Source organism: Buteo buteo, chromosome 19 (assembly GCF_964188355.1).
Source record: "Buteo buteo chromosome 19, bButBut1.hap1.1, whole genome shotgun sequence".
In the NCBI taxonomy this organism is placed as follows: Eukaryota; Metazoa; Chordata; class Aves; order Accipitriformes; family Accipitridae; genus Buteo; species Buteo buteo.
In genome coordinates this window covers 25,616,895-25,630,446 of record NC_134189.1, presented here as the reverse complement: position 1 = coordinate 25,630,446, position 13,552 = coordinate 25,616,895, and the positions used below count along the sequence as shown (strand labels likewise).

The 13,552-nt window shown below is 39.8% G+C and overlaps 1 protein-coding gene across 1 annotated transcript in view; it reads right to left on the bottom strand.

Moving 5' to 3' along the window:
* Window positions 1–13,552, bottom strand: part of LRP6 (LDL receptor related protein 6) — a 131,127-nt gene that overhangs the window by 50,037 nt on the left and 67,538 nt on the right. Inside the window, exons 6-7 of the mRNA XM_075051779.1 lie at window positions 5,921–6,317; window positions 5,234–5,405 (exon numbers count right to left, since the gene is read on the bottom strand). Of these exons, the coding sequence (XP_074907880.1) occupies window positions 5,234–5,405; window positions 5,921–6,317 (569 nt within the window). The remainder of the gene's footprint in view (window positions 1–5,233; window positions 5,406–5,920; window positions 6,318–13,552) is intronic.

Sequence of the window (13,552 nt, the reverse complement as noted above, 5' to 3'; positions counted from 1 at the left end):
AGAAGGTACATGCTTAAGTGATAATTCTGTAGCACCATGCTCAAAAGCCAAAGCAAAAAAGGAATTTAACTGTTTGGGGTTTTTTTTAATAATAAGCTTACAATGTCAGGAGGTCCTGGCTCACCATTTGGGGTCCACAGATAAGAGGCCACTCAAATTCTTGTATTCAGTTCTTTGACAGTCAGGAGACCTTACTAATATGTGGTCTGTGGCTGTCATTCATTTGCTTTGTAATGTAGTTTTCCTGTCTTGGTCTACATATCAAATTTAATTCTTCCCTAAGTTCACTCAGAAGTTCAAAACAAACCTCCCAAATAGAAATTATACAAAGTATAAACTACTTTTTTTTTTTTAAAAATAAGCCCTTACTCTACTACTCATTTTAAAAATCTCTCATTTTTGTTAATGGAGGCCTAGCGGGCATTAAGAAATAGCTGGAAATTCCCAAAGCAAGCTTTACATTTCTGAAACTGGGATGGAGGAGAGGGATCTGCCCCTACTACCCTCTGCAGCACATACTTGCTGTTCTTTGCTGGATGAAGTTCCCAAGCACCACAAATATCCAAACCAGGTGGACAAACAATTGTGGGCAAAATTAAACAGCAAAACAACTTCAAGTATTTGTTTCAACTACCTTACTTCTCATACCTGCAAAAGCTTAATGCAAGTACACAAAAGCAGCTGTGTTCAACAGCTAGGAATTCAATGCTTTCTGCTTCTCAATTTTCATACCTCTGCTTCAAAGTAGGGTGGATGGGGTAGGATCAGTAATCAGGCTTACAAGTCATCAGCATTTCACAGTACAAAGACTAATGCTATGAGACAAAATTTCCCAGCCAGAAAATAAATGGTGAATGCTTAGAAAACAAAATTTCCTTATTAGGGTGGTGGTAAAATTGAGGGAGTTGTCATCGGAGGAAAATGTAGCCCTGCAATTTCAGGATTAGAATATGAATTAGAGCATTCTCTAGATGCCAAGCTATTAGCTCCTGGGTCAAAGACAAAAAGGTCCTCTCTGTTCAAGATTTTTGTGCTCAAAAAAGTCTTAGCAGCATCCGCTTTCTGTTGTCCGACAAGGCTGGGTTCTGAAGACTTGTGTGAACTTATGCTGAAAAACAGCAGGGTATAAGACTTTCCATATTAATCATGAGGATTAGAGACAGTAATGCCAGGCACAGCTAATAGATTTGGGAATGCAGAAACACTTCAAGTTAGAGCTGCACTCAAAAATCACTAGATAATGGTCAGATCTGTATAGGAGGCAGAGTCTCCTTTTTTTAAACTCACCACTAGTAGGTGTAAGTGGGTGTCATCTCTGGCTCTGAGAATGGAGAATAGGATAGAAGATGAATAAAGAAAAATGAAGCAAAGACTGAAAAATTGTGAGAAATCAGCCATATCATCATTATTTCCTCTTAACGCACACAGCCACACATGCACGCAGCCATTTATAATTGCTTTATCAATACAAGCTTTGCTGACCATTTTAAATCCAACCTATGCCTTAAAACAGGTAGCATACGTGCTCAGAAGACAAATATTCACTTGAGCAGGAAAACATAAGACCAATTCAACAGAGCAGATCATACATTTTTAACCTCATAGCACGGCAGGAAAATGCTTTAAACCTGTAGCAAGTCAATGAGAAATCTTCCCTACTGGTAAGCACAATAGCAGCCATCCATTTCAATAGAAGTTTATCAGCAGTGAAACCTGACCGAGATAAATGACGAAGCTGTTGAGCCACAGCCTGCTTCTGCCTGCTGCAGGCTGCCAGATAAAATGGGAACAAAAGCTCCCTGCTGTACCCCCTACCAGTCTCCATTAACCCCTGCTGATGCTTTATTATCGTCTGGGGGCTCCAGAACAGCATAGCATGAATCAGTGTGTAAAAAATAAATAATAAAAGCTCATATGTAGCATAAACAAACGAGAAACATAGCTTACAAGAAACACTAATTTTGGTAGTGCTGCAATTAAATAATGGTCCTGAGGAATTCCACATACTAGGAAAAAAAAGCACAATATATGTAAAATCATGTATGAAAAGCTATTTAAAAGGCAATAAAGTGCAAATACACAAACATTTTTCTCCTGCTTTTACCCCTCCTCCCAAATATACACAAACACATAAAAGCAAAGCAGGGACCAGGCATATATTCTGATGTCCAACTCGAAGTCTCATCTTTTGACCCTGTCACAAATATCCTTTTTGTTGCGCCGCCTCCAGTGTCCTTTCTCCAAAGGTAAGTTTAAAACATTTACTGAAGGTCAAAGCATCTTCTACTAAACCGATACAAAAAATGGATGGGAAAGGTAGGGAAAGTGTTACAAATCTCCTCAGGATTCATGGTTGCCATAGGAGAGAAAGGCAGTGGGAGGAAAAGGTAAGACTTGAAATGTTAGTAATATTTTAGCTATCATAGATTTAGATAGTGTCATTGCAGCCTGAGATTTCTGTAGCCTACTGTAACAAAGTCAATCTCTCCTAAAATATTACAGATAGGCCACACAAGATTCACTAAGATTCATCAGTAAAGAAACTCAGCACTACATTTGCATTACTTAGCACATTGGAGGCGGGGGTGGGGGGGGGGTGGGGGGGGGTGGTGGTGGTATCTACTAACGTAGATTAGATTCTACTAGTAAAGCAGATCAGTAGATAGATTGAACCATTCTCTTGGATGAACACACCCTCTTCATCCTACAGAGCATTTCCATGCTTTATTAATTACAGAAGCTGTATTGAACTCAGACACTGATCTATCACTATCAAAGGTCATTGATTTTCAACCCATTTCTGCCCCTCTGAAGTGCAGTTAGCAAGCAGCAATATTACATCTAAGGAAGCACATGAAGTTTTTCCTAAAGCTAACGCAACAAGCTAACAGAAGAAAGACTCCCCAAACCTTCAAGGAATAGAATAGCCTCAACACAGGAAAAGACAGAGGCTGTACGGGTTCAATGCAAAGGTCCACCCACCCCAGTATCCTGTTTCAGAAAATAATCAAAACTTACACTTACAAAATAGCATAATAAAGCAAATATGTACTGAAACTTTTCAAGAAGATTCATTCTACAGCAATTTACAGTTCAGTGATTTGTGGTTCAGAAGGCAATTCCATTTTCTAGTAAATGGCAGTGGAATTCCCTTTCACAGACTTACCCAGTCTTCCCAGTAACACATGTAAGCTTTTAACGTCCACAACAATTTCCGCAACTTACCACACGCTGTTTGAAGAACCTTCTGCCTTTGTTTGTTCTGCACCCATCACCTGCCAGTATTATTATTGAATGCCAATTTCTTCTATCAAAAAAGGTGTGTGTGTGTGTTTAAGTCCTGGACACCTTATACATAATTTTCTTGATTTTACAGATCTCTGTCACATACCCCCAATTAACACCTTCTGCAATAAAAAAAACCCCAAACAAACCCAAACCCTCAAACAAAACTAAAATCCAAAAACACCAAAGAAAAACTGTGGGAGAATTTCTTCTCTGTTGCTTTAAAGGTTTTAGCCAGGCTTTTTCAAGATTTTCTGCATGCTGATAAGAGTTAACAAATTTTAACTTTTTATAAAAAGCAGCAGCAGTAAAATCATAACTCTAATACTTGCCTCATAGGAAAAAAAAAAAACACCTAGCAATTTTGAAACTTTAAGATGATAAATCTTCTCTGATGCCGTGCATAGATGTTACATGACAACCTGGAACAAACTCATTCTGCTGGCTCACATTGGTTTAAAAACAATGAAATGGAAATTGTCCCAGCAGACTTTGTGCCAGATCAGATATATTCTGTCCTGCCACAGACATTGTAATGTTGGCATAAACATTATATCATGTGTTCTAGCCAGTTTGACAGAATTGCAGCAGTGAGCTCATGCCTGATCTAGATGAAAATTTCTACCAAAATGATCCAACACTGAACAGAAACATTATTAATGAATATGGAACGGTGGTCTGAGTAAGACTGAAGTGCATGAAGAAATCTCAATGTTTTGGCAAGCACGAGAGTGGAGAATGCCTAACTTTCCTTTTGCAAAATACATTCCAGTCCAAGACAGTATCAGGGCTAAAGTGCTCAATCTGTTATAAATAAATCTCTAAGCACAGCTAAGACTTTTTCCCCCTCTTTTCTCAGAGCTGGTATAAAGTTAGGTGAATTATAGACTATAAATCTTGTTTTCAGGACAAAGAAAACCTGTGCTCCCTCAGGCTCTCCCAAGGAGTGTTTCAAAGCAACTCACCTTGCACGATTGGAGTTACTTTGACTCTGAAGGAGAACAAACAGTTATGTGACCTTCCAGCACAATACTGTAAGTTCACATTGACTTATTTGAAGTTATAAATAAATAAAGCAATTTCATAAGGCTAGAGAAGATACTGTACCTAATATGGTAAGTGCTGAAAATTATTTGCAATGGTAAGGAATCACTAAGGAAAGCTGTAATTCATCAAAAGAAAGGTAAATCTACCAGGTTATAGCAAAGGTAGATGGTGCTACTGTGCACCAGGTAGTAGCCAAGTGTTCTGCTTCTAGATAAACTTCTGCCTTTTGATAATAAACTGAACAAATACTGAACAATACGATTTTCTCAAAGACTGACAGAGAGATAATAAATGTCAAGTTTGTTCCATAAATGTTATGTAACAAAATAAACACAAGATTTTCAATGCAGGAGAGAAGAACAATGGCACTTCTCCACGCCGCTATTAGAAGTTTCAGTAGAACATACCAGAAAGAAAGAAAAATCTATCCCCTCGCTGGAACCCTAATAAAACAAGGGAGATGCAAAGTACAGAGGATTTGTGGGAGTACAAATAATTATACATGAAATGAGATTTATTTCTTTAAAATATGTTCTACTAGCATCTAAGCTGAGCAGTGCAGAGAATGAAAGATAAATTTTTTAACCTACTAACATCACTCCCAGTAAAAAGCTTTTTTTCCTGATGACCTAAGAACTGACTTATTTAACAAATCCTTGTCATGCATTCTTAAAGAGAGGGATCTACTACATGGATATCTTTTCCATTTTACACACAGAAAAATCAGGGAAGAATAGTAACTTGCCCAAAGACAGAGAGGAAACTGAATTGTTTCTTAAAGCACAAATCAACTATTATCCCACTGCCCTTTTGAGCTATATCAGAATTTGAACACCTAGAAAAGCAGAGTAACTACATTCTGTAACTCCATGGAATTAAAAATGCAGGTGCCATTACAAACCTCTATTTTGTCCGTTTTGGCATCTCCCCAGTATATTTTGCTTTCTGCATAATCCAATGCCAGTCCATTTGGCCAGCCAAGCGAGGTATTCACCAGCACAATTCTGTCTGAGCCGTCTAACGCTGCCCTCTCGATCTTTGGGATTTCTCCCCAGTCAGTCCAGTACATGTACCTGCAAAGGAAACAAAATCTTAAGAACTCTTATAAATCCAAACTTTCAATATTCACATAGCTTTTTCTGGACTATTGTTCCCCAAAACAACACTGCACACAGAAAAGGACTTTTCTAAGCCAAATGTGTTTCCTTAACCAAGTAAGGGTGCCTGAACCATTCAGAAAGCATTGACATGTAAACATGCTGTCCCTTTACACAAAACTCCTGTATCAGTCTGCTCAGCGAGACAACATCATCAGTGCTATTAGCTAGAATAAACAGATCCAAACAGTTCCCCAAAATATTTTTAAACAGAAGAATAAAACATAAAGACATATAAGATGACTACCCAGGTGGTCAAAATAGAGCAGTAGTCCCTGTGCCTCAAAGCCTTAACTTTCAAAGAATCCCAGTATTTTCTTTTTGAAGACTCAGAAGTTTATCATTACATCTCATTATCTGCATACAGGTAGACAGAGGCATCTTCTTTACTGACTAATATTTAAAAAAAATGCTCACAAACAGCTCCTCACCCAACCATGGGATCCAGCACGATAGCTCTGGGCTCTTCCAGGTCTTCTGATATTAAGATTTTTCTCATGGTCCCATTAAGCCTTGTAACTTCAATACGGTCTGTGCCAGTGTCAGTCCAATACAGATTTCGGGCAACCCAGTCCACAGCAATGCCATCAGGATGTGCGATCTGTGCTGTGACAACAAACTGACTACCTGACCCATCGATGAACGAGCGGCGAATGGCCCTAACTTCATCGTCAGTCCAATAGATGTATCCTTCCAGAGGATCAAAGTCAATGGCAATGGCATGACGGATGTCCTCCAGTGGCAAAACAATGTCTGTGAAATCTGGGGTGTCTAAGGAAATTCGTCTCAAATCTGTCCGGCGGGCTAGAAGCAGCAGTTCAGTGGCACCTACATGAACAAGGCAAAACCACAACCGTCTTACAAACACTGCATTAAGCCTGTGAAATAGTGAACGTGATTCTGTACCATTTAGTACAAGCTAGTCTAGCTACCTTGATTTCACAGGACCTAACCAAACTGATGGGCACCAGCAGATAATTCCACTCAAAGGCTTCAAATGTAAGGTTATTCTTCTGCAGAACAAGTCAGATGTGTTTATAGAGAAAATTCAGTGGTCATGTCATGTCCTTGTCCAAAATGTATTATGTTGGACATGTTTTCTATCCATATCATTCCCTCCAAAGGTACTGAAATAGATATGCAGTGACTATGCTGCTATTTTATGCAAATCAACAGATGGCCTGCAGCCTCTTAGATGAAAAATTAATTATATAAATAATTTACTGACTGTTTGCCGTTGTTGGTATAGGGTACAATCATGACAAACAAGCTGCGTGTTTCAACAACACTCTTAGAAGGGGGGGGGGGGGAAAAAAAACAGAACACCACAACTAAGTTTCGCCTTTGAGAAACTCCTATCGGAGGAATCAGATGTGCAGCTTGCGATGCAGATGATGTTTTCTTGTAGGGCAATGCAAGCTGTTTAATGGTACGCGCGCTGGGCATCTGATCAATGACAGATATACTTATTGTCTATTCTAATTCATTTTCATTTCATTTTCTATTCCATGTCACTAGATTTTAATGTAATTAAGTATTAACAACCACCACACCCCATTCCAATAAATTGGCTTATCAGTTTGGAGTCTCAAGGAAGACAAGAGCAGCTCAGGCCTCAGGGAAGCTTCAGCTAAGTTGAAAAATGTGTGCATCCTCAATGCAGGGAAAGCGTGTTGCAATGGCTCCCCTCAAATAGTGAGGGAAAAGGGGTTGGCATGCACTGATGTAGGTGTGAGGACGGGGCAGGGCAAGGGGCGGGATGGGTGGGGAAGGTTTAGGAAAATAAACGCATCAACATCACAGAGAAATAGAGCCATCGCCAAGCCACCACATTCTGTCCATGGGTTACAGAGGTATAAATAAGGGCTAGATGACTGAAAGAGCAACAACTAAAGCAAGTAGGTTGCTGATGAAAAAGGCATTTTGGTGTCTGATGCCAAATTTCTTTTTTAAAAAGTCAGTAATTTTTGGTGCTAGATGAAACCTCACTGCATGCCAAACTTTGGAGAGATGCCAAAGCAGCCATTGCTTAATTTACAGCAAGTTTAACACATCAAAAACATCTAAGACTCTTTCACAGTGCTGCAAGAAACAGCACCTTTCAACAAGTGAAGTTGAGAATATTATTACAAGTGTTCCTGATTGGTAGTCCAAAATGGATTAAGATCAGCTTTGGAATCCTCTGTCCTAAAACACCTTGTGTTCAGAAACACATGTACACACTACTTAATTGTTCTTCTAGTGAATAACTCTTATGCATTAATTAGTAACAGGAATGGGGAACCTGTAATTACATCTCTATGGATCCTTCAAAATAATGTAAAGCATGTGATATAGTAAATGGAAAACAGGCATGTTAGTAAGAATTTTTTTTAATATAATTACAGAAGCAACTAATCTTGTCACAGCAGTCTATATGTATATCTGTATTTGTTGCTACTAAGTATATTAAACAATTCAGCATCAAGACCACAGCATCCAGCTGCATTATGGTCATATAAAGTATTAATACATAACTAATCCCAATAATTTAGGTCCAAGTAAGAAAAATATCCATAGTACTTTCTTACCAACCTCACAGTCATTTATCCAACTTACCTTTTAAACAAAACTATGAAAGTAATATTAAAAAACCCAAACAATAATAACTTTTTAGCGTTATCTAGTAAAACTAAGGTTGATCAAATGCACTAACCTCAGATTTCTAAACAGTTAGAAAGCTATATATGGTCTACCATATACAGAAAAAGTGTAAGGCGTAATTTTAAAACGATTTGTGTGCTCTAGCTGAAGTTGACAGTCATTTTGAAGAACCAATGCCAGGTCCTCAGAAAGACTGGGTTGAGTACAACCATGCCTTTGCTGAAACTCACCCTTAAAATTGACCAATTGACCTTCCAATTCTTCTCAAAGACAACCCATTTCAACAGCTTCACTATCCTGCTTTCGGGCTGCAACGCTTTTGTTTAGTCAAATAACCCACTGTGTCTAAGCTTTAATTCAGCATCGGGAAATGACTGGCTTTCAGCTAACCCATGTTGCACTCTGGATCCCTGTGCTAAGAATTTCATGGTCTTTATCTGGGGGCTTGGCTAACATTCCAGCTCCCAATCAAATACAACTCCCCACCCCTCCAATCAAGCAATAAAAAGTTTAAAGCTTACTTTAGAGCTATTACCCACACATTTGTAAACTGACACCTCAGCTGCTTAGTTAGACACCAGTCATTCTGTTCAGGAGAAAGAGAAGCATCTCACCTCAAGGCAGGTTGAGGGAAAGATCACTCTGAATGCCTTCAAGTTTGTCCTGACAATAGCAAAAACAGCAAATGCAAGAGTTGGGCACATTTATGGACTGATCCCATTACCACCTTGATAGCAGTCAAGGAAAAAAGCTAGTCTCAAAACCAAAACAATTTGCCTGTGGCAAACACCAGCTGTACAAAGTTGACCTTGCTAGGCACTGATCACCCCTCAGTTGGAAGACTGCTCAAGGTACTCAAGGTTGCCAGGACATAACAGAATCAAGCAATTTTGTTCACTTCTATTCCAAAGACCAGTTATGCAAAAGCTAAAATGTGACAGCAGGCTCTCCAGGCTTCTTCACTCTGCCTCTCCACGAAAAACTCTGCCTCTAATGATGAGTGTGATCGAGAACACCATTGGCATGGAATCATATTTCAAAAAAAGAATGAAAAGGCAGGAAAAGACAATGCAGGTTGCATGCTAGCGTAACTTTTTTTTTCTTTTCAATTTATCAGCACTTACTGGGAGACTGGAATGAGCCACGAACATATAAAACACCTCAAATCTCAACTGGCTTAAACGCTTCCAAAAGGTGTACCGAGGCTGCAACCAGAGCTCTGACTTCAGCATGCAAATGCAGACCTGAGGCAGTTTTTCCTCTAGACACCTCAGTCTGCACACACAGGGATGAAGTGGCCTAGACAAACACACGGGATTTGGAACAGAGTTTACTGCCCACGCTGCTGTCTTCTCTCCAAGTACTGGTTATCTCTACTGCACAGAACACAAGCATGCCCGTAAACAAAAGTCCATCTTGAATACAGTGCTGGGTTTGAGGGCACAGACCAGCAGGTATGCCAGGGTGTGTGCCCACAGCCTCCAAACCACCGTGCACAAAGTTCCCAGGCAAACACTTGCAGGCAGAGTAAGCATACGGCTGTCCCATATTTAAATTCAGGTTCTTCTGCCTACCCTCCATGTTGGTCTCCCACACAATTCTAAGGGATCTTAGCAACCCGTAATTTACTTAAATAAAACCCTCCCCAAACTATTCAAATTGGGGACCAAGCTCAAGATCCTTTTTAGCAGTGCCTCAAGTCATGGGGTATTCAGGATAGTTAGCAATTTTTCTAAAATCAGGTCCCTTACTTAAGATGTCTAAATATGGACATAAAAGCTTTACTCCAGACTCTTATTTTTGAGAGCTTTAGCCTACTTTTATTAAGCACTTTGAAAGCTGGGATTACAAGCTCATGGATGGTGCATTACATTAGTCCTGGAACTAATACTTTCCTCACAAAGTCACTATTAAAAATCAAAATAATTTAAATCTATGTGCTAGCTGAAGTCAGGGGAAGGGGGAAAAAAGAAGAAACAGAGCAAGCATCCAGATATGTGCAACGGCATAGCTTTAAAGTCCAATGTCTAATGCCCTGCTAACCTTTTCAATTAATTGCATCTTCTCAATGATATACAGGCCTCAGTCATCTGTAAGTTATTGAACTTTAAAACCATCAGTGGTTGCTGAGGCTACTATAGCTACACAGACACACTCAGGAATTCACACATAAGAAGTGCTAGACCTAGGACATGTATAATGCATTCTCTGTATCTGAGTAATCAAGACTGTTAATACATTCTCAACAGAAGTACCACGCATTTGACTAAAATATTTCTTTCCTAAATGTCTTTCCCCAGTTGTAAAGTCACTATTGTCAGAGCACCCCTGATACTACAATACAAACAAGAATTTTTTCATCTAGACAAGCTCAACATTAAAATTACAAAGGCAAAAGGACAGGCATCTGAAATTAACCATATTTTTTTTCTTTCCTTTAAAAGAAATGAAAGAACTAGTGTGTTAAATTAACATCTTGATCTGTGCAGTCAAATCAAGATTCTGGCTATTCCCAACAAAGCAAATGACCCATGAGGCAGCCCTAAATTGCAAAAGGAAGTACAAATTTCTGATTACTGCCTCTAGGCCTATGAAGGAAATAGGAAGTGAGTGTCCATGAGCAAAATAAAGACTCTCTTCCTGGAAGAGAATAGAATAGCCAAAGCAAGGCTGAAATGAAAGTCTGAAGCAGTGCTTTTTCTTCATGAGGAAACTCACATCATCTTGCTCAGCTGAAGTCACTGTGGGTTTTCTCAGTACAAACCACACATCCGTATTGGTAGTAGCAAATGTGGGAACTAAGTAAAATTCACTACAGGCAAAGACAGAAGCTGAGCACAGGGACAGAGATCTTCAAGTACTAATAAGAACGTAACTCCAGTGACAAACTGGTAAGACAAACCTAAATTTTCTTATAAAAACAACTATCAAACAGGTCATTTAAATGTAGCACTGCCAAACTCAGAACAGCAGTGCCTGTAATACTGAAAAAGAGAAACCTTGGTATGTCTTACAGAAGAGGACAATAAATTACCAAGAATACAACAATAGTAGGTAAAAGCTCTCTGGTAGAAGTGCCTGGGTACTCAGACAGGACTCTTCGCTTAAGACGTTACTGACTGAGGAATAGCTGGCCATGAAAACTGCTTATTCTGCCTCTCATTTTCTTTGAGGGACAGGGATTTACCAACTTTCACCTAGGCAATGGGGAAGCTAAGAGCTTGCTACAAGCCCACATCTCAGTTACTTAACTGTTTTGGTTTGTAAGAGGAATAGAAATTAAGAAATTATCAGTTACTAGAAAAATAGCTAATTTTATTCCAAGTTATCACCCCTTCCTGAAACACTATGGAGAAGTGTTTCTAAATGGGGGTGATGGGGGTGGGGGTGGTGTATTATATTCATAGCTTTCACAAGAAATGGTAAAGCTCCTCTAAGGTGCGATGAAAAAAACCCTTACAAAAAATGGAGAAACTAACACTGGGAGAAAGGGGAGGGAGGAAAAGATTTCCTATAAACCAAGATTATTCAAAAATGCTAGGTTGTCATGGAAACTGCTCAGAGAGGGTCAGCCAGCCTCACCTTTGGCTGCAAGGATCATCTGTCAATGCCAAAGCACTGCAAACACCACAAACACGCAATCAAAATTCACCCGTCAAAATCTTTCCAGTCCAGGCTGGTGCTCTCAACAGCGCAGCATGAAATGAAGCTCTCTCCTCAAAGACGCTCCTTTCAGCATGAAACAATTCGGTTTAGGAACCAGTCTGATTTTAGCCTACTGCTAGAAGACAAAACCATCTTAAAGAAGAGAAACTCTTAGCTTCATTTTTCACCTTTCTTCACCTGTAAGTCACCCCTCCCTCCTTCCTTACCCGACAGTCATGTACATGTTCTAATTGCAAACGGAGATTTAATCACTTGGTGTTCCAGTGTTTCAGCATAATAGATATATGCTGAAACAATCCAAGGTAAAAATGTTCAGTTCTCAGGGTTCAGCTCTACTTTCGCAGCAGATAGAGTAAGCAGGCAAGTACAAAGCGGAAAAAAAACCAGCCCAGAAAACCAGAACAAACCCCCACACACCTGAAAAAGGGAAAATTAATTTACTTCCCCAGGGTCACTGAGCAGCCTAAGAAAGGAAGTCAACACGCAAACATGTACAGATTTACATCTCAAATTCTGGTCTGTGGCTAGTTCGGCTCTGTTTGACTGCCATGCTCTCCTCCCTTCCCAGAATCAATAATTGCAGCCTTTGCAACTACGAGAAGAAATTCCACTGAATCTCTGCCTTCGAAGAGCTCTGGAAAGTTGTAGGTCACTCGCAAAAGTCCTAAGCCTACCACCTGCACCTCTCTTCAGTGAGAGGAGTGAAAAAAACAGTCAAAAAGATTTCATTACTTTGGGGTAAGCTCAGCTCCAAATGCTGAACCCAAAGCTCCCTCACACTCCTCCCAGAAGCTAGATCTGCACAGGATCAAAGTTAAGTGAAACCAGTAGATCCGATGCATAGTTTGAGTAGGTTGTTTCACTTGGGTTACGTGCTAACTCATTTCTAGGTATGCAACACTGTGGTAAGTAAACACAGACTCAATTTTCTCCCCCCATTTTTCTTCTTGAAAAGGGAGAAGTGGAGTGTTTTGGAAAGACGCAATAGCAGAATGGTGGTTAGAAATGCAACGCTATATTGACAAGCGTAAGATAAATAAATGTTCTTGTATAAAGTTTTTTGCATACAGATGGAAAACATGCTGTAGTAAATTGGTTAACAAAACTTCTGATACAATGGGAGCGATATTTTGTGAGCCAAATATACTTTATGGCTGACTGAGAACATACAATTTGGCTTCTCATATTCAGGGAGTGGGAGAAAAGAGCAACAGTTATAAATTCTGAGACATAAGGAATGGCTGAAAAAGTGAACTGATGATTTTGAGTTATCTCTGCATGAGAAGTTAAAGGCCTTTTAATGAGGTTTGGTTTTGGGTTTTTTTTAGTACCATTCCTCTACTTGCCTTTGGTAGTTCACTTTGATACACTAGAAAGGCACCATTCAGCACTTCAGCACAGGGCAGTTAACCTGCGTGGGAGGTTGCCTCCATGAGGACATGGGGCTGAACCCAGGCAGGCAAGTGGGTGCTTCTGTGATACAATGACCTGTTACTTGGATCACGGCACGTGGGGAGCAAAAAGATACAGCCCATCTTACCCGAAGTGCCCGGCCCTTTTCCTATCAGCGGTAAGTCAAAGGGAAGCAATTTCTCTTTCTTGATCTCTCCAGGGCTTGTTCTAACTGTTGTCCTTAGTCCTTCAGTCTCTGCTGCCTTACCTTTCCACCTCTGCTTGGCAAGTGACCAAACCTTCACCACTCCCTGTCCCCCACACGGACTTTTTGTGCAGCTCTGCTTTTGGAAACATGCCTG